General features: G+C 39.8%; 1 protein-coding gene across 1 annotated transcript in view; it reads right to left on the minus strand.

Annotated features, from left to right (window-relative positions):
• Positions 1-26,464, minus strand: part of Ca10 (carbonic anhydrase 10) — a 506,430-nt gene that overhangs the window by 398,707 nt on the left and 81,259 nt on the right. The window contains exon 2 of the mRNA XM_052755893.1: positions 19,811-19,885. Within this exon, the coding sequence (XP_052611853.1) occupies positions 19,811-19,885 (75 nt within the window). The remainder of the gene's footprint in view (positions 1-19,810; positions 19,886-26,464) is intronic.

Consider the following 26,464-nt stretch of genomic DNA (forward strand, 5'->3'; position numbering starts at 1 on the left):
ATAAGAAGAAATCAAGGAATCATGAAAGTGAATGGAGTCAGTGGACTCCTGATGCTTTTTTTTTTTTTTAAATGAGATCAGTCAGATTCCAGCAGAAAAAGGAGCCCCAAGGGTCAGATAATGTAGGAAAAAGATCTAAATATACGGAAAGTTCCAAAAAGTTGCTGATCTCATGATGCTGAGGACACATTGGAGAATAGTTAATTAGCCTGGGTCGGAGGTAGTAGCTTCATACTGGGGACTTCAGAGCTTGGAAGTGGAGCCCAAATTCCAGACTGCTTTGGATACCAGGAGGGGAGTATAGATAGCACTGTGTAAGAAATGCAACGCCACTGAAGAGTTTTAATCAAGAAAGTACCAGGATGCTGTTGGGTGGTTGGAACCTGGGTTGCAGTGGAGAAAATGATGAAAAAATGAGGAACATAAAACCAGACAAGAATATATCCTAACCATCTCAAAGTCAGAAACCAGAACAGTGCCGTGATGAGACAGCTGAAAGAAGTATTCCGGGGTTGAAAGCTGCAGGTTTCAGAAGTTTGGAGTGTGCCTGGAATTAGAAAGGTCAAAGGAGAAAAGACATAATTCCATTCCTTCTTCCCACAGCCACTCATCACTGAGTCTCACTGAACCCACTAGAGATGACGGGTGTTCATAGCGGTATCAAGCTGGCATCCTTGAGTGTGAATTCTAGGACTGTACTGCTAGGTTTGAGTTCCAACTTTGCCATTTACTGACCTTGGGTAACTTACTAATCTACATACCTCATTTTCAAAATGGACACAATAATCATAAATAATTCATGGGATGGCTGAGAGGAATTAGTTAACAGCTGGGGGTCACATCTGGCATAAAGGTTATCCAAAGCCTCACGATGCTGATGCAGGCCCGTATTAATATGAATAGTCACAGTAAGTGAAGTTTTTGACTCTACTCATGTCCTAAGTGTTGCAGCAAAGATTAGCAAAGAAAAAAGAAAAAAATTAATTCATTTAGTAACTTTGTCTGTTTGTGTATGAGTGTGCATATAGTATGTCTGTGTGTGAATGTACATGTATATGTGGGACTGCTTGCCTGTGTGGATATATGTGTGGAGGCCAGAGGCTGACATGGGGATATCTGCCTCAATCACTTCTTCACCTTACGTTTTTGAGACAACATCTTGCACTGAACTTGAAGAACTCCTTTCCATTAGACAGGCTGGCCAGTGCTCCCTGGATCTGCTCCTCTCTGCTGCCCAGCCCTGGGGTAACAAGTACACACCAGTGAGTCTGACTTTGATGTGGGTTCTGGGGATACAAACTCAGGTCCTCAAGCTTGATCTGCAAGCGCACTTCCCCAGCTCCTCAACTAGTATTCTTACAGTGATTTCAACATATCGATGAAATAAAAACGATCATTTAAAAGACAAAGCAAAACAAGAACTGGGCTCACACCAACAGAAAGGCACCAGGTTCTGCCTCAGAGTGCTGAGATTAAAGGCATGTACCACCACGCCAAAAAGTAAAAATAAAATAAAATAAAATAAAAAAAGAAGTCAAACTAAAGGAATTACAGAAATCCTTCACAAAAGAATGACTATGGGTGAAAGTCAGAATATATAGACACACATTTCCTAGAACTCAGTGGAAAAAGAAAGAATCAGAAGTTGTAAGAGTAAGGGAAGGATACTGACATGTGGGTAGAAACAAACAATAAAAGGATAAGAAGATAGAGACATAGATTCCAAAACCTGTCCATAACGACAGAGTGAAAGGCCAGAGAAAACAAAGAAACAGTAGAAGAAAGTTTTCCTGGAGTGAATTGGATACTATACTGTTAAGTTAGTAAGATCTAGTAAGTGTTTACATTTTTTTCTGGCCTTTTTTTTTCCTTACCATTATAGACCTTTGGATCAATTAGGAAAAAAAAAGTTGTCCTGTTAAAACCTGAGATTTAAGCATTCTAAACACAAACAATAATAGCAAAATAGCAATACATTTAAGTACATCCCAGTGACATCTCTGAACTTCCAGGGTAAAGGTAATATCTTAAATAAGCAAATTTAAAAATTAAAATAAAACACCATCTTAAAAACTAATTTTTGAGTTAACATTTATTTCCAAAAACATCATATTTTTTACATGGGACACTGTTTTTTTAGTTGATTGTAGAGCAATGACAAGAAAAAAATCTAAAATAAGGCTAATTTTGAAGCTAGAATTTTGCTACCAGACAAACTACCATTTAAGTGTATGGTCAAATGAAAAGTTCTTATTCAGTTCTTACTACAGCCCAGAAATTTGATCTCCCACACACATATCCTTTCTGTAAAAACAAAACACAACAACCAAAACCAAAACAAACAAAAAACCAAAGCAAGAACAAAGACAATTAACTATGGAGTTTCAGAAATTTTAAAGTAGGTTCAAGATTATACGACAAGTCACAAAGAATAGCAATCATGCAGGAAACAAAACAAAAAAATAAAAGGTAGTGTGATAGCTGAGCAACAAACTTAGAAACCCATTAGTTTGCACAGGAGCAGAGACATATAAGAATGCCTCCAAGAAAACATAGCTGCCATAAAAATGCATGACTAAAAATAGAGTATAAATGTACTAAAATATGATTACTGATATTTCACAGAGTAACATATTCAAGTAGTATAGACATTATAGACATAATTTTACACTGATAAGGTGAAGGCATATTTTCTCCTGAATTAACCTGAATTAATAGAAATGATATTTTCCTCCAGGAAAAAACAAATGTAAGAAATATGTGTTTTAAATATAAAATGATTTAAAGGGTGCCTGCTTCTAGGCTATTGATGTGGTGTTAGAGTATTCTGGGAAGGAAAAGCTGAGTCTTCAAGAGTAAGACAGACAGCCTCAGATGCATCTCAACATGGTTTGTAAGTGGCTTGGCTTTACCCTGTGAAATTGAGGTGTTCAGGTGAGAGGTAGAGCAGTCTGGAATACAGAGCTGCAACTGGGAAGCCCCCACAACTAGTGTGGGTGATTTTCCAATTACATAAAACAAGTGAGCATGAGTCTGTCAGAAGTTACAGGGAGAAGTACTGGAAAACCATGTTTATAAAAAAATGAGATGAGATGAGGAAACATAGATAGACACTTCAGGCTGCAAAGGGGCCCTCCATTCTAGAAGTGGTAGGTCTAGAAATGCACACTATTTTAGAAAGGAAAAAGAAGTGTCCAGAGAAGAATTCCAGGTGATGGAAGCTGGGGCTGAGAAAGGGCTAACGGCTGATACCACTTCCTAGTTATAATGAAAAGAGCATCCGTCAACATGAATGTTGGAGGGTCTCTGTAGCAGGCTGTGGAGTCCCTTGGTTCTATGTCTAGTAGGCATAGCTAGGTCATACCTTAGGTCAATTTCCAGGTTTCCTCAAAGACTCTGCACTGATTTCCCTAGTGGCTGGACTAGTTTTACAATCCCAACAACAGAAGACTAGAGTTCCCCATTCCCCACACCATCAATAGCATTTGTTGATGGTAGCCATTCTGATGGAATTTCAAGGCAGTTTTGATTTGAATTTATCTGATAGGGAGAGATGATGAATAGTTTTAAAATGATTTATTGTCTAGTTGCCTTCTTTTGAGGACCATTTGCTCAGATCATTGGCCCACTTATAGACTGGCAATTGTTTTGGGGGTGGGTGTCTTTTTTTTTTTTCATTCGCAGTCCCTTATATATTTTAGGTATAAACTCCTTGTCTAAATTACAGATGGCAATGATATTTTCCCACCGTGTACGTTGTCTTTCCATTGTGTTGGTGGTTTTACTTTGCTGTGAGGGAACTTTTAAATTTCATATGCTCTCATTTGTCAGTTCTTGGGGCTGATTCATATACTACTGGGGTTCAGTTCAGAAATTCAGTGCCTATATTTAAGTACTAAATTATTTCCTTTATGTTTACCTTTAAAGGTTTCAGTATTCCTGATTTTAATTTAAGGTCTTTGATCCACTTTGAGTTGTTTATTTATTAATTTTCACACTTTTTTAACTTATTCTTTGAACATGACATAGATTTATTCAATATATCTTGATCATATCCAATACTCATTCTCCCCTTCCAATTTCTCTTGGGCCCCCCAGCATACCTTCATCCAAACTTCAAGTGTTTTCCTTTCTTTCTTTTCTTTTTTTTTCTCCATATAACTCGTTGAGTCCAATTAATATTGACCCTCTAAGCCTGGTTGTGGGGCCAACCACTGTGGAATAGGGGACTTAGCAGTGGCCACACCCTCAGGGAAACATGACTCTCTTCCCTTAACCAACCCTCAACTCCGGATGGCTCCTGAGCTAAGGATGGATCCTAGAGAGTCCTTCCCCTGACCATGCTGCAGTTAAAACTGGCTTGATACTGTGCAGGTTGAATTAACTCTTGTTCAAGGTGGGAAATTTGCAGCTACTTTTTTTTTTGTAGGAGAATATCCAGTTTTTCCCACACTTGTTTGTTAAAAATGTCATCTTTTTGTCCAGTACATGTTTTTGACACTTCTGTCAAAAACTAGGTGTCCATAGCTGTTTTTATTTATCTCCAGGAATTTTATTATAATCTGCTGTTCTACATCTCTGTTTTGCTTCAAGTCTCATGCTGTCTTTATCACTGTGGCTCCTGAGGATGGTTTGAGGGAAAGTAATGTGATGCCCCAGGCTTGCTCTTTCTGCTTAGAATTGCCTTGCCTATCCGGGATCCTTTGCGTTTCCCGATGAAATTTAGAGTTGTTTTGTATAGTTCCGTGAAGATCATCATTGGAATTTTTATGGTGATTGCATTGAATCTGTAGATGGCTTTTAGTGCAGATGAACGGCTGATGAAAGTGTAGTACATACACACAAGGAAAAGTGAAATTTGCCAGAAATCTGATTGAATTGGAAAACATATTAAGCAAGGTAACTCAGGCTCAGAAAGACACATGCTTTTGTTCTCTTTCACATTGGATCCTAGCCTCTAAAGTGTTCAGTACACAAATCCAGGTGAGAGTAACTTGGCTAAATCCCAGGAAACGAGAAAAAAGGGTCCATGAAACTGGACATAACGAGGACTTCAATGAGGGCATGGGAGGTGAGGAAGGCAATGGAACAAAGCAGAAAGGGGATGCACAGGAGTAGAAAGGGGCACAATATGGAAAGGGAGCAAGGTGATAAGAGGAAACCTAGGGTGGGGAAACCATTGACAGAAATAAAAAGGTACTAAAACCCCACATGGAAATAGAATACTTCGTAAGCTAATTTTTAAAAATTGCAGTGAGGGGAAAGGTCTGGCACTTGGCAAGAACTAGAGACCCATTTCTGTCCAGTGAGGAGAAGAGAATTGGCAGAATAATTTGCATATAGTATGTAAGAAATCATCAGTCGCCAGGGGCCTTACAGTGGATTGCTGGGGAGAAAGAAGGCTCCAATCCCATTATCACACAACTGTGACATGGCCAGCCACTCTATATTGAGAAAGGAAGTTGGCTGACTTGTATTGTCAAATGACCAAGTGGGAATGTCTCACATTGGATACTTGACGCATAGAAGCTTTTGTTGCACAATTTGTCTTTTTGAGAATGTTATGAATGCTGGATTACAGAGTTTACAAGCATTGTCCTGACATGCTTTTGTAAAAGAAGTAAGATTCCTGGCTGGGGGTTATAATCTTGCTGACTTTGATTATCTTTCACCTGACATAACGGCAAATCTGAGGTTAAAGCATCCTGCTGGGTATTCTGTAAACAATCACATTATCACACAGTGACTCAGTGGGCACTATTTACTACCAGAGCACCACAGTGCAGTTCAGTGAAGCTATGCCTGTGGCTTGTGGAGGCAACCAGGGTATACCTTTCAAATAGGCTTTGCAAAAAATGGGCTGATGGATTTTCACATAGTTGGGAAGTCAGGGCTTTGGGGCCACACCATGGTTATGAACCCATTAAACTTGATTTACAGAAACCAAGCACATTTATTCCTTGGTCATTAAACTGCCACAGCTCTACTTTTGGGTTTTTAGTGAGGGGAAAGGTGCTGAGCCCAAGGCTTTATATAATGCCACACCTAAAATATTTGACCTCAGAATAGATACTTCAAATATACTCCCACCAAGCAACATAATTATTTTCTGCAGTAACCACACAATAAGCAGTCACAATAAAATAATTGTTGCTCTCTCTCTTTCCTCAGTTTCAGAGCAACTTAAAAACACTTAGATAGTTAAGGTATTATTCTCAATGAAATATTCTGCATATGCATTGAATGTTACCAAGGAAAAATATACATTGCTTTGTGTTTTTTGTTTTTGTTTTTTTTTGTTTGTTTGTTTGTTTTTTGAGACAGGGTTTCTCTGTGTAGCTTTGCGCCTTTTCCTGGAGCTCACTTGGTAGCCCAGGCTGGCCTCGAACTCACAGAGATCCGCCTGGCTCTGCCTCCCGAGTGCTGGGATTAAAGGCGTGCGCCACCACCGCCCGGCTGCTTTGTGTTTTAAGACAGAAGTACAATAAAAACCTTGAAATAGTCACACGAAATGACATCACTGAAATAATAAAAAATTCTCATTCTGTGTGTTTATAACTATAATAATATTTTTGTTTATTTTGAATCAAATAATTTAAATTCTGGAATATAGACACTAGGTGTGTGGAAATGAAAGCTGCTCTCCAGTTAGCCACCAAAATGGAAACTTTAGGAATATGATCTTGGAACAAACACAGGTAGCTGAGTCTCCATGTGTTGGAGACTCACTGGAAACTGAGGGTTCCTCCAATTAGCTTCCAAAAAGGAAACATGACCACTTAAGAAATAAGTAACAAAACATGTGCTAATTAGAAGATTATTCATAATCTTGAACTTGAACTCAACAGTTTATACAGCAACTGCTTAGAGCTTAGACTAAGACTTTGAGAGAGGAGATTTTAATCACTGGAGTATTTAGTTTCCAGCTCCTAAGGACACCAAAAGAATCAGTCAAACTTTAAACAGGCTCCGTTATTTTGACTTAATTTTTACAGACAGTGAACAGCCCTACTGCCTCTACCCAGCATGTGCCACTCTTACTGTGCCTGTTTTGGCATAACAGAGCCTATAGGTCCCAAAGCTCCAGAAGTCCATCTCAAGGAGTTGATTAGCTAGAACCACCTGTATTGATTGGCCAGACATTACCTTGTGACCTCAAAAAAGCTGTTTGTCTCAGAAGAACATGTGTAAAAGTCATCATACTGGTTGCTTTTGTCATGGTTGTGACAAAATCCCTGTCCAAAGCAACGGAAGCAGGGTTTATTTTGGCTCCCCGTTTAAGGACATGTCCATCATGGCAGGGAAGGCAGAGTGGGTAGGTGAATGAAGCAAGCGGTCACATTGCATCTACAGTCAGGAAGCAGAGAGCAATGAATGCTGGTGCTCAGTTGGCTTTTTCCTTTTTATTCAGTCCAGGACCCAAGCTCATGGGATGGTGGTGCCCACATTTGGAGTGGATCTTTGAACCTCTATGAACTCAGTCTAGAAACTGTGTCAAGAACATGACCAAAGGTTGGACTCCCAGGTGACTCCTCATTGTGTCAAGATGACAATATTAACCATCGCAACCACCATGCCGGAATACTCATTTAAAATTAGGAATGGACCTAAACGAACGTGTACTACCCTAAGTACGGAGATGTATGTATAAGTTCATGGCAGTTGTATTTCAATGTGCAATGTTCTGTCTTTAGAATACATATTTAAGAAGTTCTCCGGATTGGGAAGATGCATTAGGAACTCAATATAGCAGTAAAACTGAGCAAGACTCTTCCCTTTCTGTGTACATTGCTATCTATGACTTAGCTGTGAACTATGTCTACAAAGGCTCATGCATGGAAACCTTGATCCCCAAGCCAGTAGTGGCAAAGAGAGGTGATTGGATTATGAACACACAAACTTCATCAATGGATTGATTCATTGATTAGCAAACTTCATCAATGCATTGATTCATTGATTAGTTCATTGATGAGTAGGATGGTGACAGGTAGGCTTTTTTTTTTTTTTTTTTTTTTTTTTTTTTGGTTTTTCAAGACAGGGTTTCTCTGTGTAGCTTTGCGCCTTTCCTGGAACTCGCTCTGTAGACCAGGCTGGCCTCGTACAAACAGAGATCCACCTGCTTCTGCCTCCCAAGTCCTGGGATTAAAGGCGTGCACCACCACTGCCTGGCCTAAGGTAGGCCTTTTTTTAAAGAGGTGGATCATTGCTGGGCGGTGGTGGTGCACGCCTTTAATCCCAGCACTCGGGAGGCAGAGCCAGGTGGATCTCTGTGAGTTCGAGGCCAGCCTGGATTACCAAGTGAGTTCCAGGAAAAGGCGCAAAGCTACACAGAGAAACCCTGTCTCAAAAAAACAAAAACAAAAACAAAAAAAGAAGTGGATTATTTTAACTGTACTTTTCAAAGGTATATCTGTCCCCGGTTCCTTTATTTCTCCCTTCCTCCCTATTCTCTCTCTCTCTCTCTCTCTCTCTCTCTCTCTCTCTCTCTCTCTCTCTCTCCCCTTTCTGGTCACCATGAGATGAACAGCCTCCTTTGCTACATGTTCTTAATGTCATAAAGCTCTCCCTAGCATAGGCCTGTTGCAATGGCGTCAGGACACCATGAATTACGACCTTCTAAACCAGGACTCAAAATGGATCTTTTAAAAATTGTTTATGTATTTTGTCACAACAACAAAGGCTGATTAAAAACACATGTTAATAGTTATAAGGAATAATTAGCTCTAGTATGCCATTTTTCATTTCACAAAAACATCTAAAATACAGTTGTCATTGTCTTTATTTTATAAATGAGTGAAGTGAAGCTGTGAGTGGTTTGGTGGTCTCCAAACATCATGAAGTTGGTACTTGATATACTGGGACTTGGAGCTCAATTTAAGAATCCAATGCACTTTCTGTTATTCAGCTCTGAAGTAAGGTAATGATAGGGCCCGTCTTAGACGGGGTGTTAAATAGAAGTGCTTACTACTTACAGGGAGGTTTCATCTGTTATTCAGTAGTAGTTCAGATCACATTATGTTTCATACACCAGTAGTGCTCATTTTCACCTTGTCTACCTGGCAGATGCCTTCACATTTGAAAAGTCCTGTCTCGGGAGAATTGCTCATCTACGAAACCTTCTCAAAGACAGAATTAGTTGTTTTTTCCTTTATGTGCCCAGTGGATCTCATCACACATACTGCCTGCCTCCCATACCTTATCAGGCTAAATCATATATCTCTAAAGCCAACTGTGAACTTCTGAGACCAGAAGCTGCAGTTTATTCAAATTTGTATTCCTAGTGTCTAGAAAGGTGTGTGGCACATAGCAGGCTCACAGTACATTTTGAACAATAGGCATTCAATTTCTGGGGAAAAAACAAGGCTGAAATTATTTGTAATTGAGGACCAGTCAATGTAGCATCAGCTTTCTAGACAGAGAAAAATGTGCCCATTAAGTTCTTGCTTCCTCTTAGAGATGAGAGATCAGAAACTGAGAGACAATTACATCATTGACTACACTTCCAAACAGCAATATGCAAAACATAAAATTACCCTGTAATGAAATCAATATTCTATTTCTTAATGCTGCTAATATCTTCCAAGCTAATCATATATCACATTAGCAAACAGAAAATATTAGCGATAGAATGAATCTTTGAAAGCCATGCTGTTTAATAGTCTGATTTTATATGTGAGAAAATCAAGATCCTGAGAGACAATCTCACTTGCTTGTGGTTTCGTGTTTCGTCAGTAGGAAAGCCAAGCCTATGAGCACTTTCTTACAGTCTTTTGTCTTTCTGTGATCTAAAAGGGGGTGGGTAGAAGAGCAAATGGAGGGATAACCTTGGGGAGAGCATACTTGTGTACTGCTGTGGGATGGTCTGTATGTCAAATTGCTCTGATTGGTCAATAAATAAAAAACTGATTGGCCAGTGGCTAGGCAGGAAGTATAGGTGGGACTAACAGAGAGGAGAAAAGAAAGAACAGGAAGGCAGAAGGAGTCACTGCCAGCCGCTGCCATGACAAGCAGCTTGTGAAGATGCCAGTAAGCCATGAGCCATGTGGCAAGGTATAGATTTATGGAAATGGATTAATTTAAGCTATAAGAACAGTTAGCAAGAAGCCTGCCACGGCCATACAGTTTGTAAGCAATATAAGTCTCTGTGTTTACTTGGTTGGGTCTGAGCGGCTGTGGGACTGGCGGGTGACAAAGATTTGTCCTGACTGCGGGCAAGGCAGGAAAACTCTAGCTACACACCCAGTCTATGACCAAGGACATTTGATGGGTAAAACAAGAGCTTAGTTCTTGATTACACCGACCACTTTCACAGATGTGCTGTTCCTTGGACCATACACTATGCCCTAGGTTTTTGTTTCTTTGTTGTTAACTCCAGATACTATCCTGGAAAGAAATTAAAGCACAATTCTCCTCTTAAACAGCAAGCATCACAAATAGTTTTGAAGTAAAGAAAATGATGTCTTAAAGCTCTCTGTCAGAGGGGCTTTAGAATAGTGTGGTTGAAGTGACACTATAGACCAATTCAAAGAACCTGCGTTCTAGGGCTAGTGTCACCACTCACCTACTCTACCACTATGGTTAAATCTCTCATTTGTTGAATCTTTCATATCTGTTCACTAATGAGGATGTGTGAATAAGACACAACCCATGAAGTGATCATTACACTAAGAGTATGCAATGAAAATGGCAGTCTACTTGTATGAAATTTGCCACCTAAAACTACAGTCCCAGTCTATTCAACAAACAAGCTCAAACTGAAGGATGGTCTATCAAGTAACTATGCAGCACATGGCAAAACTAATAGTAAGGAACAGTGAAGAAACACTGAGAGACTCTCATTGCTTCGGTGGCGGTAAGAGGCATCATGGCTATGCAAATGGGGTACTCCAAATTGGATAGAAAAAGAATTTTGTTGCAAGTGTTGGGATATCTAAAACAACCTTTAAATCAGTTGATAGTTGTGTATTCAAGTTGGTGTCCATGTTGTGACAAAGGTGTAGTATACAGTAATGTAGGGCATAAAGGATACCTAAAAATTCCCAGCATTATCTTTGGAACATTCTGTAAAACTAAAATTTTCCAAAATAAAATGTTTTTTTAAGATGACAATTACAGAGGATATAGTGGATGACTATAGATATATCCTCAGATATAGTGGATGACATTCAAATGCTAGTTTATACCTAGAGATGATTTCTGTTGAGTTTTAAGGGAATTAATCTGGCATAGTATTTATTTATTTAGTCTGTGTTCAGTTTGCTTCTTACATAGAAAACAAAGGGAATCAAGCAATATTCTATCCGAGAAGCAGTGTCTTGATCATACTCAGACAGTGGCTTGGAGGAGCAGAGCCTCATAGAACAGTGTACCACTCTCTAGACCTGCTTCTACCACTGCAAACTTAGTCCATAATGTCACTTGTCTTACACTGTCTTCTCACCTGGAAAAAGAATTATAACAGTGCAAATGTGGTTTAGGCTGAAAGAATTAAGTGACAATTATACACATACACACATGTTGTGTGTGATCAGTCATTGTGATCCCATGAGCTTAGGAGATGACATAGCTAGAGACAGAATAATTGTCTTCCCAAAGTATCCACAGCCTAGTTCTCAAAACTTCAAATGTATTACCTTAGATGGCAAAAGAGACTTCAAGGGTATGATTAGGCTAAGATCTTGTGATTCATAGATTAGTTCAAGGTTATGTAGATGGACTAGATACAATCACAATGGTTTTAAATTTTTTCCTTTTTACTTGTTTTGAGACAGGGTCTCACTATGTAGTTCACCCAGTCTTGAACTCATGATCATCCTGCCTGAGTGTCTTGAGTGCTGGGATTATAGGTATATGCCACCATGCCTAGCAAGCATTCACATGTGAGAAGCAGGAGTTTCTAAGTCTAAGAAGGGTTATGATAATAGAAGTAGAGGTTAGAGTCATGTGATGGCAAAAGGGAGGTAGGGGACTCCAGAAGGTGGCAAAGGATATTGCTTTCTTTCTTACTAGTTTCCTTCTTCAGATAGTCTTCAGTAAAAGAAAGGAAAACAATATTCCTTCCAAAGGATATTAATTCCCCATTCAAGATTTGAAGATACTGTGTCAGAACAACGTCTTCTATTTCATTTTCAAATGCCATGCTATGATTAATATGGATTCCATTTTTTTTTTAGAAATTCATACGTGGATACAATTCATTTGACTATATCCACCTCTATTCCCCTTCAACTTCTCTTGTGTCTCCATAAACCCTCCACTCAAATTCATGTTCTGTGTGTGTGTTGTTCACTAAATCCAATTAGTGTTGCCTGTATGTACATGTGTATAGGGCAGAATACTGGGGGTGAGGGTAACTTACCAAGAGACTCATTTTGGAAAAAAAAAAAATTGATCTTCCCTCCTTCAGAAACTGTCAACCACCTGCAACTGCTTGACTAAGGGTGAGGTCTGTGAGTCCCTTCCCACCTATTCTGAATTATTTATTGGTATGGTCTTGTTCAGGCAAATATAGCTATCGAGAGTTAATGAGAGCAACATTCTTGTCATTTCAGAAGACACTATTTTGTAGTAGTCCTCCAAGATGGATGGTCATGCCACAGTCAACTATGTTGGACATTTTAGAAGCAGAATTGTGGTCCTCTGCACAAAGAAATGAGAGCCACTGTGTTTGACCAAATTCTAAGGTGCCTCAGGATTCTTGGCTTCAATAGTAAAAAGCTTTAGAATGAATGGAATTTTTTGATCTGATAGGATTTCACCCTTCCTATTACTATATGTGGCAAAAATGAATAAATTTTACAGATGTGAAGAACATTTTCCATCAATTGACTGTGAGTCATCCAAAGGAGCATTACTCTGAATCAGTCTGATCTTCAGTGAAAGAGAGCATAGAACTTCCCAAAGTTCCCAGGCAGAGATTCAAGGTAAATTATCTTCTTGCTAGCTTTAAAGCAACAGTCAATATGAAACAAAAACCCTCCTGAGCCTAAGCCCTCGGCCCTGGAAAGGAAGGAAACTCTTTCAAGTCCATTAGGAACATGACTTTAGATGAGCGTAAGTCATAATGATGCCTTCAACAGTGTGATCTTCATAGAGAACCCAGCTAAGTCATACTCAGATTCTGACCCAAGGAATCTGTGAGACAGTAAACATGTGCTGATTAAGTAAGTGGTGATAGTTAACGTAGTAATAGAAACCACTGAGAGTTGTTTACTACAGGAGGAATGCTGGGGTATGTATGACCCAGGAGGCATCCTAGATCAGCAAGAACCTTGTCTTCATGTTTGTTTCCTGCCTAGGACTGTTGAGGAAAGAAGAGCTATTTGTATCACTGGTGTCAAGCCTGAGACTTTTTTAAACAAAGGGAACAGCCCCCGTTGCAAAGCAGAATTAATTAGACTTCAGTATGCAACCACAGGTGGTTGGAGATAATTGCATTCATCTAATAGTCTTGAGATTTAAAGACTACCCAGCAAGGAATTGCTGGAAAATAGTGTTCTGGGGGAGTTTACTGTCCAAGATGAGCCATTTGCAGTTGATTTTAAGGAAAGCAACATAGAATGGCATGGTGAGCTAATGAAACCTTAGCTCCAGTCCTGATCATAAATATTAACATTAGTGACAAATTCTTCTGTTGATTGTTCTGAAAGTGAAGGACTCAGTTTCAGGATCCTGTGGTGATTTCCATGTCTTCAGGAAGAAGTAATGGCTCATAACCATTTCTCTATCCTCCAGTTACTCCCAGGACCTCTATTCAAACATTAAGTATGGTCTGTAAGCCTTCGAGTCAGTGCCTGACCATATTCACTATCAAAGCCCCTGGCCTCTGTCATTTTGCACTCACCACAGTGTCCTTTGTTCTCTTTCTCACGTATATCTTGCCCATGCTTGCTACCACACAGACTTTACTGCCTGGAATGATTCTCTATGTCCATTTATTAGACTAGTAGTGTCCTGGCTAACTTCTGCTCCTAGCTTGCTGTGGCTTTGCAGGCAGGGACTCCCTGATTTCTAGACTATTTCTACTAGACCTTAAAACAGTGGTTTTCAACCTTCCTAATGCTGTAACCCATTAATACAGTTCCTCATGCTGTGGTGATGCCCCCAACCATAAAATTATTTCGTCACTACTTCATAATTGTAATTTTTGCTACTGTTATGAATTGTAATGTAAATCTCTGATATGTTAAGATATCTGATATGCAACTGCCAAAAGGGTGGTGACCCACAGGTTGAGAAACACTACCTTACGCATGCAGTATTGGGCCAGCAAGATGGCTCCTCAGGTAAAGTGCTTACTGTGCTGGCCTGGTGATCCCAATTTGATCCTCACAACCCACATGAAAGTGCAAGGCAAGAACTGGCTCCACAAAATTGTTTGTTGACTTCAACATGTCAAGTAACACATACATGCCTATATACATGCTTATTAGACACATAATAAAATTGAGAAAAACAGCAGTTTCCCTTTGTATTATGCACTGGATTTCATACTGTGATCTATCATTACTATTGCATTATTATTGTTATTACTATTACTACTACTACTACTATTATTATTATATTCATCACTTCAAGGGCTGAAGAACTTCTGTCTGTAGAGTCAAGTCTTTCTTTTATCTTTTTCTTTCTTATGTGTCTGTTCTGACCCAAGTCAATTTAGCAGTTGTGGAGTGCCTGTTGTAGGGAAGGCCAGTTCTATATCCTGATGGTGCAGGAGATGAAAGGAGAGGAGGACCCTAACCATAAAAGCTGGCCTGTCCTGGGAATCTTCACTGTTCCCGTCCTAGCTCAAGTCACCTCTTTTTACTTCAACTCTGTAATACTGTCAACCTCTTCCCTGTATCTTCAGGGCCTTCAGGATGTCTAGAGTATCAATCGGTACATCACTTCATCATCAGACCTTTGCTGCTCCTTAGTATTAATTCCCAGAGCTCTTCTTGCTCTACTGAGCCACACACCTTTCAAGGCTTTCAGGCCATTGCCCCTCTTTCTTCTCATTCTAAAATTCCGTTTCTCTTCCTCCTCTGTTGAGTGCTCCTGATCCTCAGGGCTGTGCCTCCCCTGGGATGTCCCCCTTTCCTTCTTAAAGTTAGTAACTCCCAAACACTTTTCAGAGGGGTCTTGGAAATATTGTAAGATAGCAGACATTTATCTGTCTTTCTCTCACTGCCTCCAGAGATTGAGGCCAGGGTAAGCTCTTTAGAATCGTATCTCAGGGCCAAATAATAACTTTTTTGAGGGAGGTCATCCTGGATCAATGATGTGCTGAGGGACTCAGACCTAGTGTCCTGGAGTGAGCCTTAGCAGGTGACAGACTCCTCTAAGAGGGGTTTTCACCTTCTCTAGAGCTTCATAAGTTTAGGAAAATACGTAATCCATGGGTTGTGATTCACAGCTTTAGAAGAGAAGCAAGCCCAGATTTTGTTTTAGGCTGAAAAGAGACTTCCCTTGTGAACCTTATCACATGAAGCAGATATCGGGATGTCCAGTGGCTGTATATTATTTTTAGCAAGTGACTCCCCTACTACATTGCAAGCCCCAGAAGTTATACATCATCTCTTTATGCCATAACATTCCATAGTACAATGTCTCCTCCTAGGGAAGATGATCATTTTTTTTTTTAACGTAAGTAGAACATGAATAGATAGTATTTGGCACATATTCTAGAAGTATGTTAAAGACATGTGTGTATTTACATTAAATTAAAAATGTGTTATATATATCTGATATATTTATAACACATTTTTATTATTTAATAAATAAAATTTAAATGGTACTGAACAAACTTTCTGCTAATTCCTCAGCATAATTAATCTAATGGTTTTTTTATGTGTGTGAACATATATATTTTATTTATTTTGTTCTTATTTAACAGTTTCACACATTTATGCAATGAAGTTTAGTCATTTATGCCCCCCCACAATTCTTCTCCTCATCCCCTCCCCCTCTCACTGGAGCCCTTCTTCTCATCAAGTCTCTCTCCTACTTTTTATCTTCCTTTTGTGTGTGGCTCACTGAGCTTAACAAGAGTTCCTCGCGAGGTTACTGAGTACAGCTGTGCAACTTCTCTGTGGCCACCCCATTGAAGAAAATGACATCCCCTTCCCCCAATAACCTTTAACTGCCTATAGTTTGATACCATCAACATTTCATTATGGATGTTGTAGGGATCCATAGTCTTGTTTTATAGTTTTTTTTTCTAGAAGTTTGTCATCTGTATTAAAATGTTTGATTAAAACAATACTTGTGTCTGTCTCTTATCTTCAGTGGAATGTAGTTGACTTCTACCACAGGAACCATAGCTAGTTTTCCAGAATCCCATTTTGATTAGTCTTTCACTGCTTAGAAATATATTAACATTCTTCCCCCTTCAGAGATGCCTGAAGCCCTATGCACTGAACAAAAGTACTTTGCTTTGGCCTGTATAAACCATGTGTGCTGACCTCTTCACTAGTTCTTCCTAGGTTCTGAGTTTTAGAGAGGCAGAATCTACCACTCTAAGACAGTGTAGATCTCACTCTTCTTTGTCTGTACTGATAGTCTTCATGTTGTCCTCCTTATCCCCCTGAGAAATACTGAGATCCTAGCATCCTTCTCTCCTTCAGCCTTGGACACCTGAATCTGGAAAACTATTTTGAACAGAAAATAACAGAGAGCGAGTAAAGAAGTTTATAATCTCACTGAACAAGATGAGTGGTGAGGTAGTTCCATGGTTAATTAAACCTTCAGGTGGTCCATAAAAGGGTATTACTGGGTCAAGCAAGATTGCTTAGCAGGCAAAAGTACTTGCTCACAAACATGACAATCTAAGCTCAAACCCCAGAAACTATGGTGGAAAGAGGGAACCAACTTCTAAAATTTTTCTTTGTCTTCCACATAGGCATCACATAGCATGTGTGTGTCCAACATACATATTCTGTCTCTCTCTCTCTCTCTCTCTCTCTCTCTCTCTCTCTCTCTCTCTCTCTCTCTCTCACACACACACACACACACACACACACACACACACACACACACACACACATGTGCACACAGTATAGTAAGAAAATGGCTTAAATAATAAGAAGGATCCTCCTATATTTCCATTAAGCTGTCTTCAGTGTGGTTTTAGTATTCAAGCTTATTCAGCAGACTTCCTTTCACACCATGCCATGGACAGAACCACTAATCACTTTGTGTGTGTGTGTGTGTGTGTGTGTGTGTGTGTGTGTGTGTGTGTGTGTGTGTGTATGTGTGTGGTGTCCGTCGGTTGTCCAGAGAAAGAGAACTAATGAAATAGGGAAAGGAAGGATATGGGAGGAGAGAGAGAGAGAGAGAGAGAGAGAGAGAGAGAGAGAGAGAGAGAGAGAGAGAGAGAGAGAGAGAGGAAGAAAGAAAGAAAGAAAGAAAGAAAGAAAGAAAGAAAGAAAGAAAGAAAGAAAGAAAGAAAGAAAGAAAAAGAAAGAAAGAAAGAGAGAGAGGTTTCTGACCAAATGTCTGGTAGCATGCTTTAGCCATTACGTAAACTAGTCATTACAATGTTTCTGGCAATAAAAGAAGAAGGAACTCACCATTGTTGTGATAGATGTTAGCTGTGTGGAGGGTGAACAGCCAAACAAAACCTGGGATTTGCCTGCAAAGCAGAGCCTGCTGAGGGTGAGGCTAGTGGAAGGCATGTATTGAGCTGGTCAACAAGAAATTCTGATACACTCTACACAGGCAGAATCATGATAACTCTACACCATTATCAGCCTTGCGACAGCACTGGTTCTCTGGAGCCATGCCTTTATGGTCTATCTTTAGAAGGTGAGTTCAGTTTGAGTAAGAGCTATGTGCCAGTTCCTCTTCCTTACCCCCAAACAAGGTGCTCTGCATCAGGGAAGTATTGCATAAATGACACCCAAACTGGCCAAAGTAGGACATTCTGGCACCAAATTAACCTTTCACTTGCCACTGCTGTGGCCTTTATGTGTTTCTCTCCAACACAAATTCTATAGACACAACTTGTATGCAAACCAGGCTGGAAATGAAGAAAAAGTAACACTCTCAGTCAGCATCCAGGTTAGGATGAAAGTTCTTACCCATGGTTGCCTCTAACGCATAAAACAAGTCAAACCAGGGCTTTGGACATATATAAAGAGGATATAAGAAACCAAAACAAATAGTATAAGGTAGAGAGGCAAAATGTTACAGAACCACACATTGCTATCTAAGGGCAAGTCAGTAACCACAGGTGCTCTCTACAGAGGTAGAAGTAATTTAGAAATGAGGGACTCTCTTTGGTTTTTCTAATCCCATACTCACAGGTACAAAGAATATAGTGGTTAATAGAATTTCTGAGCTATCATGAGTATAAAAAGTTTCTCTTGACAAAATACAAATCTTTTATATCATAGAGAAGGATTCCACCAACTATAAATATCAAATGACAGATATCTATACCTATTGAAATAGACATAGTGCATGTAACTTTCATGATTGCTATTAGAAACCTGGCCACTTGTGGGTGAATTAAATTCAGTCTCTGTGCACACTGGGCTAAAGAACAATGCACCATGTGCTGCATTAGTTAGGGATGTAGACCTCTGAAACTCTCTAGCAGCCAAGTGGCTTTTTCCTGAGTCACCCCTCCCCCCGCCTTTTACCATGAGTGTCTTCCTCCAATGAAACAGCCCCAGCAATACTTATTGTTGTTCCATGACAGAAATGAAAACAGAGATGCTTAAAGGAATTTTACAAGCACCTTCTTTTTGTCCAGCTTATATGAAAAGCTCTACAAAAGAAATAGAAAGGCAAAAAGATGGAACAGTCAAGAATGAATCAGATGACCTGGGACACAGCACATTTTACCTGTCACCAAGTTCGGCACCCTCAGCTGGTTCTTTTAATCTTCTGTTCTGAGCACCAAGGGTGAGTGGGACCATACACTGAAGCCCTTGAGAGTTTCCTTTCTGTCTCTCTCACATCTAATAAGTTAAAAATACCGTGGGATATGTTGCCCATCCATGCCTTTTTCCCTTTAAATGCTTGCTCTTTCTTTTGCTTCTCTCTCTTCTGATGTCTTGTGGGATGGTTTATGGTTTTTACAGTTAATACCAGGTTATTAATTCCACCTATTATATAGAGAATAGGATCATTACAAGTAAGGGAAGTGGGAGAGACAGGGCCCTCTGCTCTCCTTCTCAACTCAAGTCACGGTGTGTTTCTGGCTATAGCCTGCCTTTGGTTCTCAGTCCACTGCCCACATGCTGACAGTGTCCACACATGACCTGTTATTTTTAGATGATGCTTGGCTTGATCTGCCGAGTCTTGAGCATGGATGCTGCTGTAGTGACATCAGTGACAGCATGCATCCCAGCGAGCTTCGTTGCCGTGGTCAGTCTGTTCAAATTTCCTGTTTCATTAATGTTAAGAACAGTCCTTCCTCATTTAACCAAGTGTGGGCAGACAGCCTCCGCTCTCAGTCTTCAATCCTCCCCCTCTTTAGAGGAGATGCCTATTGAGGATTACAGGCTTACACAGAAAAACAATATATTATGTAAAGGTTGCTGCTCACAAAATAAATCTTCCCTTAATGTAATACTCTTCCAATACTTGAGTTATAGACTCTTTTGACTTTTACCATACATTTCAGGCCATGTAGCCAATGTGACATCGTAGAAATAACACCGGTGTTCATCCAAATTCTGTTTTTTTTTAAATTATCATTTTACTAATACATAGGGGTATGAGGAGTAGTGTGTGATAAACTGATGAATGGGGTGTTGAGTATTTCTATCTCCTTAAAAATGTTTGAGGAGCAAAGTGATAAAAATAGATGTGTATTTACCTGGAACAAAGCTTCCTTGGACCACCTCCTTGTATGCCCACCAGCCTTCATGGATTTTTGGTGAATTCTGTTGAGCTAAAGGAGAAACAACAAGGAGGTAGATTAAGATGCAGCACAGGAGCCGTGTTCCAGCTGTAAAGCAAAAATAGTAACTATCCATGACATCACCTTTTACTACTTCAAAGCCACAGTCCTTAAGAAGCCTCCCCTTTTTTCCCCCTTCAAATGCACCATTAGCATGTAAATTTCTTGTCATAGTTTTTTTTACAGTCATTTGGATATTTAAAATTTTTTATTTAAAAGGTTTTGTTTCAAACAATATATTTTGATCATCTTCTTTTCTCTTCCCCAACTCCTTCCAGATCCTCTATGCCATCCTCCAACTTCACGTTCTCTCTCTCAAAAAAAAATCAACAAGAAAAATAATAACAACAACAAAAATCCCCCAAACTCAGTATGAGTGTTTCCTAAAGCTGCACACTCAGTTGAATAGGATGACCTCCCCCAAACACAGGAGGACCTGTATTCTTAGTTCAAAGGTATAAGGAGTAGCTGTGCTTTTCTGCTAGAACCTTTGGGTAAGTTCTCAAGGTATTTGGATTTTTTTTTATGGCAGTAAAGAGACAGTGATTATGTATTGGCTTATTTTCTTGACTTCTACACACATACAGACACAGATGCACACCTCCCCACCCCCTACACCACTTGTTGGTGGACTCGTGCATACAAATCTCAAAGAGTATGTATAACTGTGCCCTTGTTTTTATTAAACTGCATTCATTTTTCAGTTGTCAGTTATACTGAAGAAGACTCAGATGCAACCAAACTTGTAATTTGTTTGGACTAAACCAAACATTAAGCCTTTATTTATTGTCTTAGTTTTACTCAACCTCCCTTTTCAAAATCCCAGCTTTTGAGATGTGTTACAAAAGATAGGCACAGGACTCCGGGCTTGAAAACAAGGATTTGTGTAGACAAGGGACTTGCTAAATCCCTCTGGGTTCTGGATGCACTTATAATGTTTTTCTCTGCCTGCGAGACTGGAACCTTGCAGCTGGTAGTACCACAGTTGAAGGATAGTTATTGACAGAAGACAAATGAAAGAGAAGTCCAACCTGAAACTGACAGTGGGGTTCAGGACTTTAGAAACACACCGAAGAGGGACAAAGAATTGATTGGAAGGTCTGGAATGGCATCAGCTACAAGTGTCTCGGCACAAGTCTGGGGAGTGGATGCAGCAACATGCAGTGGGTTTCCTGGTACTCTGAATTCCCATGTGTTACAGACTCCAGATGTTTCCTTTGTACTTGAAGTTCCTGAAGGCATGAGCAGCTCCAGAGAACTGATCGAGAAATCACTAAGTGGGTGGACAAAGACCATACCTCTGAGCTAGAGAAAGTTGGGTTAGAATTCAGAAAGCATTTTGATGTTTCGTTCTATGAGCATTGGAACTGCATGGTAGCTACGCCTTCCTTTTCTTCCTCAATACATTGATGGGTCACTGCCACAGGAGCAAGAGGAGTTTCCAAAGACTTAGTAATTCATGGTATGAATATAGAGGATACATAATGCAGTCAAGACTAATGATTTTTTTTCTTTTTTTAACACTTTGTAACACTTAGCTGGGTGCTGATTAAATATAATTCACAGATAATATGACCTATCAAAACAGATCAAACCCAAACCTTAATATTTTACTAAATGCAACTCAATCCAGACCCTGTTCATCCTGTAGGCCTGGAAAAGACGTGCATTTTCACCAGCTTGAAAGTAATTGGACTTGAACTTAATCTACCAGCTTTGCATCAGAGATAATTCAGGAAAGTTTTCCTTATCTCAGACAGGAATTTCCCAGTCTTATCAAAACTCACAAGTGCTTTATCATATCAAAACTACTGAGAATGTAAATAAAATCCATAACCTTCTTTGTTTACTCTGAGAGCCTGTTGATAGGGATTGTCTTGGATATGTGTCATCATTTAAATGAGGATCCATGAGGTAGACTTAACAATTTGTGTTTTATTTATCTTTTTTACCAAGATACTCTGCAAATTTATTTTTAATTTATATCTTTCTGTATGAATGTATGACACCTATGTGTTTGACCATAGAAGCCAGAAGAGGGCATCAGAGCCCGTGAAGTTAGAGTTATAGGTGGATGTGAGATACCTGATGTATGTGCTGGGAACTGAACTCACATACTCTGGAAAAACTGTAAGCACTCTTAACCACCAAGTCATCTCTCAAGCCTCGAGCTGCAATATATATGCTATATATATCAACAAGAATTGTTTTATAGTATATATTTTGATGTCTTTGTCCCTCTCTCAGATCTTCTGAGATTCTTCCCACCTCCCTACCCACCCAACTTTATGTTCTCTATCTCTGTCATAAACAAACAAACATAAAAAGAGAAAGCAAAAGCAAAAGCAACAAAAACAAGTAAGACCAACACACACACACACACACACACACACACACACACACACACACACACACAGAGAGAGAGAGAGAGAGAGACAGAGAGAGACAGAGAGAGACACAGAGAGACACAGAGAGAGAGAGAGAGAGAGAGACAGACAGACAGACAGACACAGAGAGAGAGACAGAGACAGAGACAGAGACAGAGAGAGAGACACAGAGAGAGACAGAGAGAGAGAGACAGACAGACAGAAAGACAGACATACACACACACAGAGACAGACATACACACAGAGAGAGACAGAGAGACAGAGAGACAGAGAGAGAGAGAGAACTGAATAATGTTCAGAGAGTGAAAGACTTGGAGCACTCAGTCCTAAATGAGATGTCTTCATCAAATCCCTCCCCTCAAAGTTTAGGGATCTATGATGAAGAGGTGGAAAGATTTTAAGAGCCAGAAGTTACCAATGACTCCAAGGAAACAGTGTCTTTGGAATACAACAGGACTGATATACTTACAAACAAACAAACAAACAACAACAACAAAAAATAGCTCACAATAAACAAAAACAAAAACACAAAGTTAATTTTGTGTTGGCAAATTATGACCATGGGGCCTGTCATGGAGTGTGGTGGATATCCCCAGGGGCACTCCATTTGAGAAAACTGATTTTCCATTTGCCAACAGATATCAATAGCAAACAGTTTCTTTTAGGGGTAGGACCCTGTGTCCACTTCACCCTCTCAGGGCTGGGACCCCATCTGCCTTAAACCTGTGCAAGTCTTCTGCATGTCTCTTGTCAATTCATATGTGCATCAGTCCTGTTGTATGCAGAAGACACTGTTTCCTTGGAGTCATCATAACTTCTGGCTTTTAAATATTTCCACCTCCTCTTCCTCATAGATCCCTGAGCTTTGAGGGGAGGGATTTGAGGAAGAACCTTCTTTAGGACCAAGTGCTCCAAAGCCTTCCACTCTCTGCACATTTTCCAGCTGTGTGCCTTTGTTTTATTTCCCATCTACTGCAAGAAGAATCTTCTCTGAGGAGGGTTGACTGAGGTACTGATGTGATCTCCAATCTAGTATAGTATCCCCAACTTTCTATTAGAGTATTTGCACGCATTTTAAAAGTTCAACATAAAACCTTAACTATATCATAATCAAGGAATTAAAGAAATACAATTGATCATAATACTGTTTCAGTCCATAAAGCTTGTATATAACACACTATAAAGCATAGATCAGCAGACTAGCTCTGACCAGGAAGACATGTACAGGGATCAAGAACCAAGAATGTTTTTGTACTTTTTTTTTTTTTTTTTTGGTTTTTCAAGACAGGGTTTCTCTGTGTAGCTTTGCGCCTTTCCTGGAACTCACTTGGCAGTCCAGGCTGGCCTCGAACTCACAGAGCTCCACCTGCCTCTGCCTCCCGAGTGCTGGGATTAAAGGCGTGCGCCACCACCGCCCGGCATGTTTTTGTACTTTTAAGTGCTTGAAAAAAAAAACACCAAACCATAGCAATAACTTGTGATGTGAAAATTATATAAAATTTAAACTTCAATGTTCACAAATCTTTTTGGGTCACTATGTTCATTTTGCTTACACTTTACCCACCAGTTCCTTTCTTTGGCAGTACCATGTCTAAAAAGCTGTAAGAGAAGTCATTTGGCTCAAGAACCCTGAAATATTTCCTCTTATTATCTTTTACTTAAAAAGGAAAGTGGTGGCAGTTAATTTATACACATAGAATTCAAAAAAGAAAATTAACATAATGAATGTAACAGTTTAATTGCAATTGTAATTCCATAAAAAAATTACAAGGAACACAATTTAAAATAAAATACTGTATGTTTCAACATGTATACAGTTGGGCATGATGCACTGGAACATAAAGTGAAGAAATTGGATGCTGGATTGAAGCAGGTACAAATATTGTCAAAGTGTTGTGTAGGAGGTTTCAGAATCATGGCCTGACTGACATAGGTGATTCTCCAAAATAATGAAGACACACCTTCTCTTTATTTATGGGCATTTGTATTCTTTAAAAAAAAAAAACAAGGGTTAGTAAAAGTTATGTTCACATGCAGAGTGGAGCTTGTGGGTTCAGAAAAATATAACGTTTCCCACTCACTTGAATGTCTGCTGGGACATGGGATCATTTATCATTATTTGGAACTGTCTACTGTACTAGAGAGCACATAGCGTCTATGCCCTCCCCACTTTGTTGGAGCTAATTGCACCTTTTTCATTATAACACTCTCAAGAGCCCTCATTAATTTCCAAAATATTTCTCTAGGAATGTTGACACCCTGTTGACAGTCTCTGACCTATGGGACTATTTATAACATTATTTGTGTCTTCTAAAAGAGCTCGAGTGAAGTATTATATTGGATGCTAAGCAGAGGACGATGTTTTATCTACATAGATGAAAGAGACACATCTTACAAAGGGAGAGGATGGCAGCCAATACCCATGCACATCCTTACTCAGGCAGCTAGAATCTTTAGGGAATAATGTGAGGATAGTGGAAGAATAGTCATCCCCTGCGGCGGGGGACTGAAGAAAGGAACTAAACTTTGAGCGGAAGGGAAAATAAAATACATGCACAGACAAAGAAAGTAGAATAAAACAGAGTCTGGAGGCTCAGCACGAAGTGGGACTGCTTAGCTTCTATACAGAAGGCCCCCACAGTGGCCTGAGATGATAGCTAAAGACACAGAGAGGGCCTCAGAACATGGGGACTATACTTTGAGCATTATACAATCTAGCAAGAAGAATGAGGTGGTGGGGAGTCATGCGAGGGACAAAAACCACGTGGCAGAGAACAAACGTGTTTGCGGCATGGGGATGGGAGAAGAGAACCAAAATTGTAGTTAATGATGGACTCATCACAGCACAGAATTTCAGTGCAGCCAGAAAGGAATCTTGCGATCCACATACCACATAGGTGCTAGGAACAGCCTCTCCTCTTCTTGACACTCAACTGGAGCAGTGTTAAGAAGTCAAATGAAAAATTCACTGAGTGAGTATCTAAGCAACTTTAGAGACAAAGGCCCTTTCCTGCCTAACCCACCCTGGCCAACTAAGGGTAGGTGTCAGGAAACTATATTCTGAGGTCTGACCAGTAAAATCCCCCTGGCTAGAAGGGAGTCTTGGAGTCAGAACTTGATGGAGTGTCCCATGAAGCAGAAGTCTGATCTGATCCATAGACTGGAGTGAATCTCAACTGAGCTACACCAATCAAGAGAAACTACACCTCATTCCTACCACAACCTAGTCTCACTAGAACATCGTAAATACTCTCATTGAAAGAATACAGTGACTTAAAAAAGAAAAATCTAATCAAGGACTCAGTGCTCTTAGGCCTCTTTTCATCCTATTGGGTTGCCTTGTCCAGCCTCAATAGAAGGGCTTTTATCTTATTCTATCTTGTTTTGTCTTGTTTGGTGGTCATCTCTTGGGGGCCTACTCTTTCCTGAAGAAGAAATGGAGGTGGGGTAGATCTGGGGCAGAGGGGAGGTAGTGGTGATCTGGAAGGAGTAGAAGGAGGGGAAATTGTGTTGGGATGTATTGTATGAGAGAAGAAATTTATTTTCAATAAATAAATAAACTCAAGTCTTATGTAAACACACAGAAACATGAAAAATCAATGAAGAAGACTCCTCTAAAAATGATCAATTCAGTTGGGTATGGTGGTATATGACTTTAATCCCAGCACTAGAGAGGCAGAGACAGTTGGATCTCTGAGTTTGAGTCCAGTGTGATCTACAGAGAGAGTTACAGAATAGTCAGGGATACACAGGGAAACCTCATCTGAAAAACTACACATGCCGGGTGGTGGTGGCACATGCCTTTAATCCCAGCCCTCGGGAGGCAGAGCCAGGAGGATCTCTGTGAGTTTGAGGCCAGCTTGGTCTACAGAGCAAGATCCAGGACAGGCACCAAAACTACACAGAGAAACCCTGTCTCGAAAAAACCAAACCCAAACCAAACCAAAACAAAACAAACCTTGAGGAGCTACGCTCCACATTGTCCTCTAGAATTCAAACAAACACACACACACACACACACACACACACACACACACACACACACACACACACACATACACCAGCTCTGCAGTAATAATGTGAGTGGATTAGATGAAATCCCAGATAAAGGATTCAGAAAAACGATTCTAACAATTTTGAAAATAATCAATGAGAACATGAAAAAAATATTTAATGAACTCAC

The sequence above is a fragment of the Peromyscus californicus genome, unplaced genomic scaffold (genome assembly GCF_007827085.1).
Source record: "Peromyscus californicus insignis strain IS unplaced genomic scaffold, ASM782708v3 Scaffold_3__1_contigs__length_106647218, whole genome shotgun sequence".
Lineage (NCBI taxonomy): Eukaryota > Metazoa > Chordata > Mammalia > Rodentia > Cricetidae > Peromyscus > Peromyscus californicus.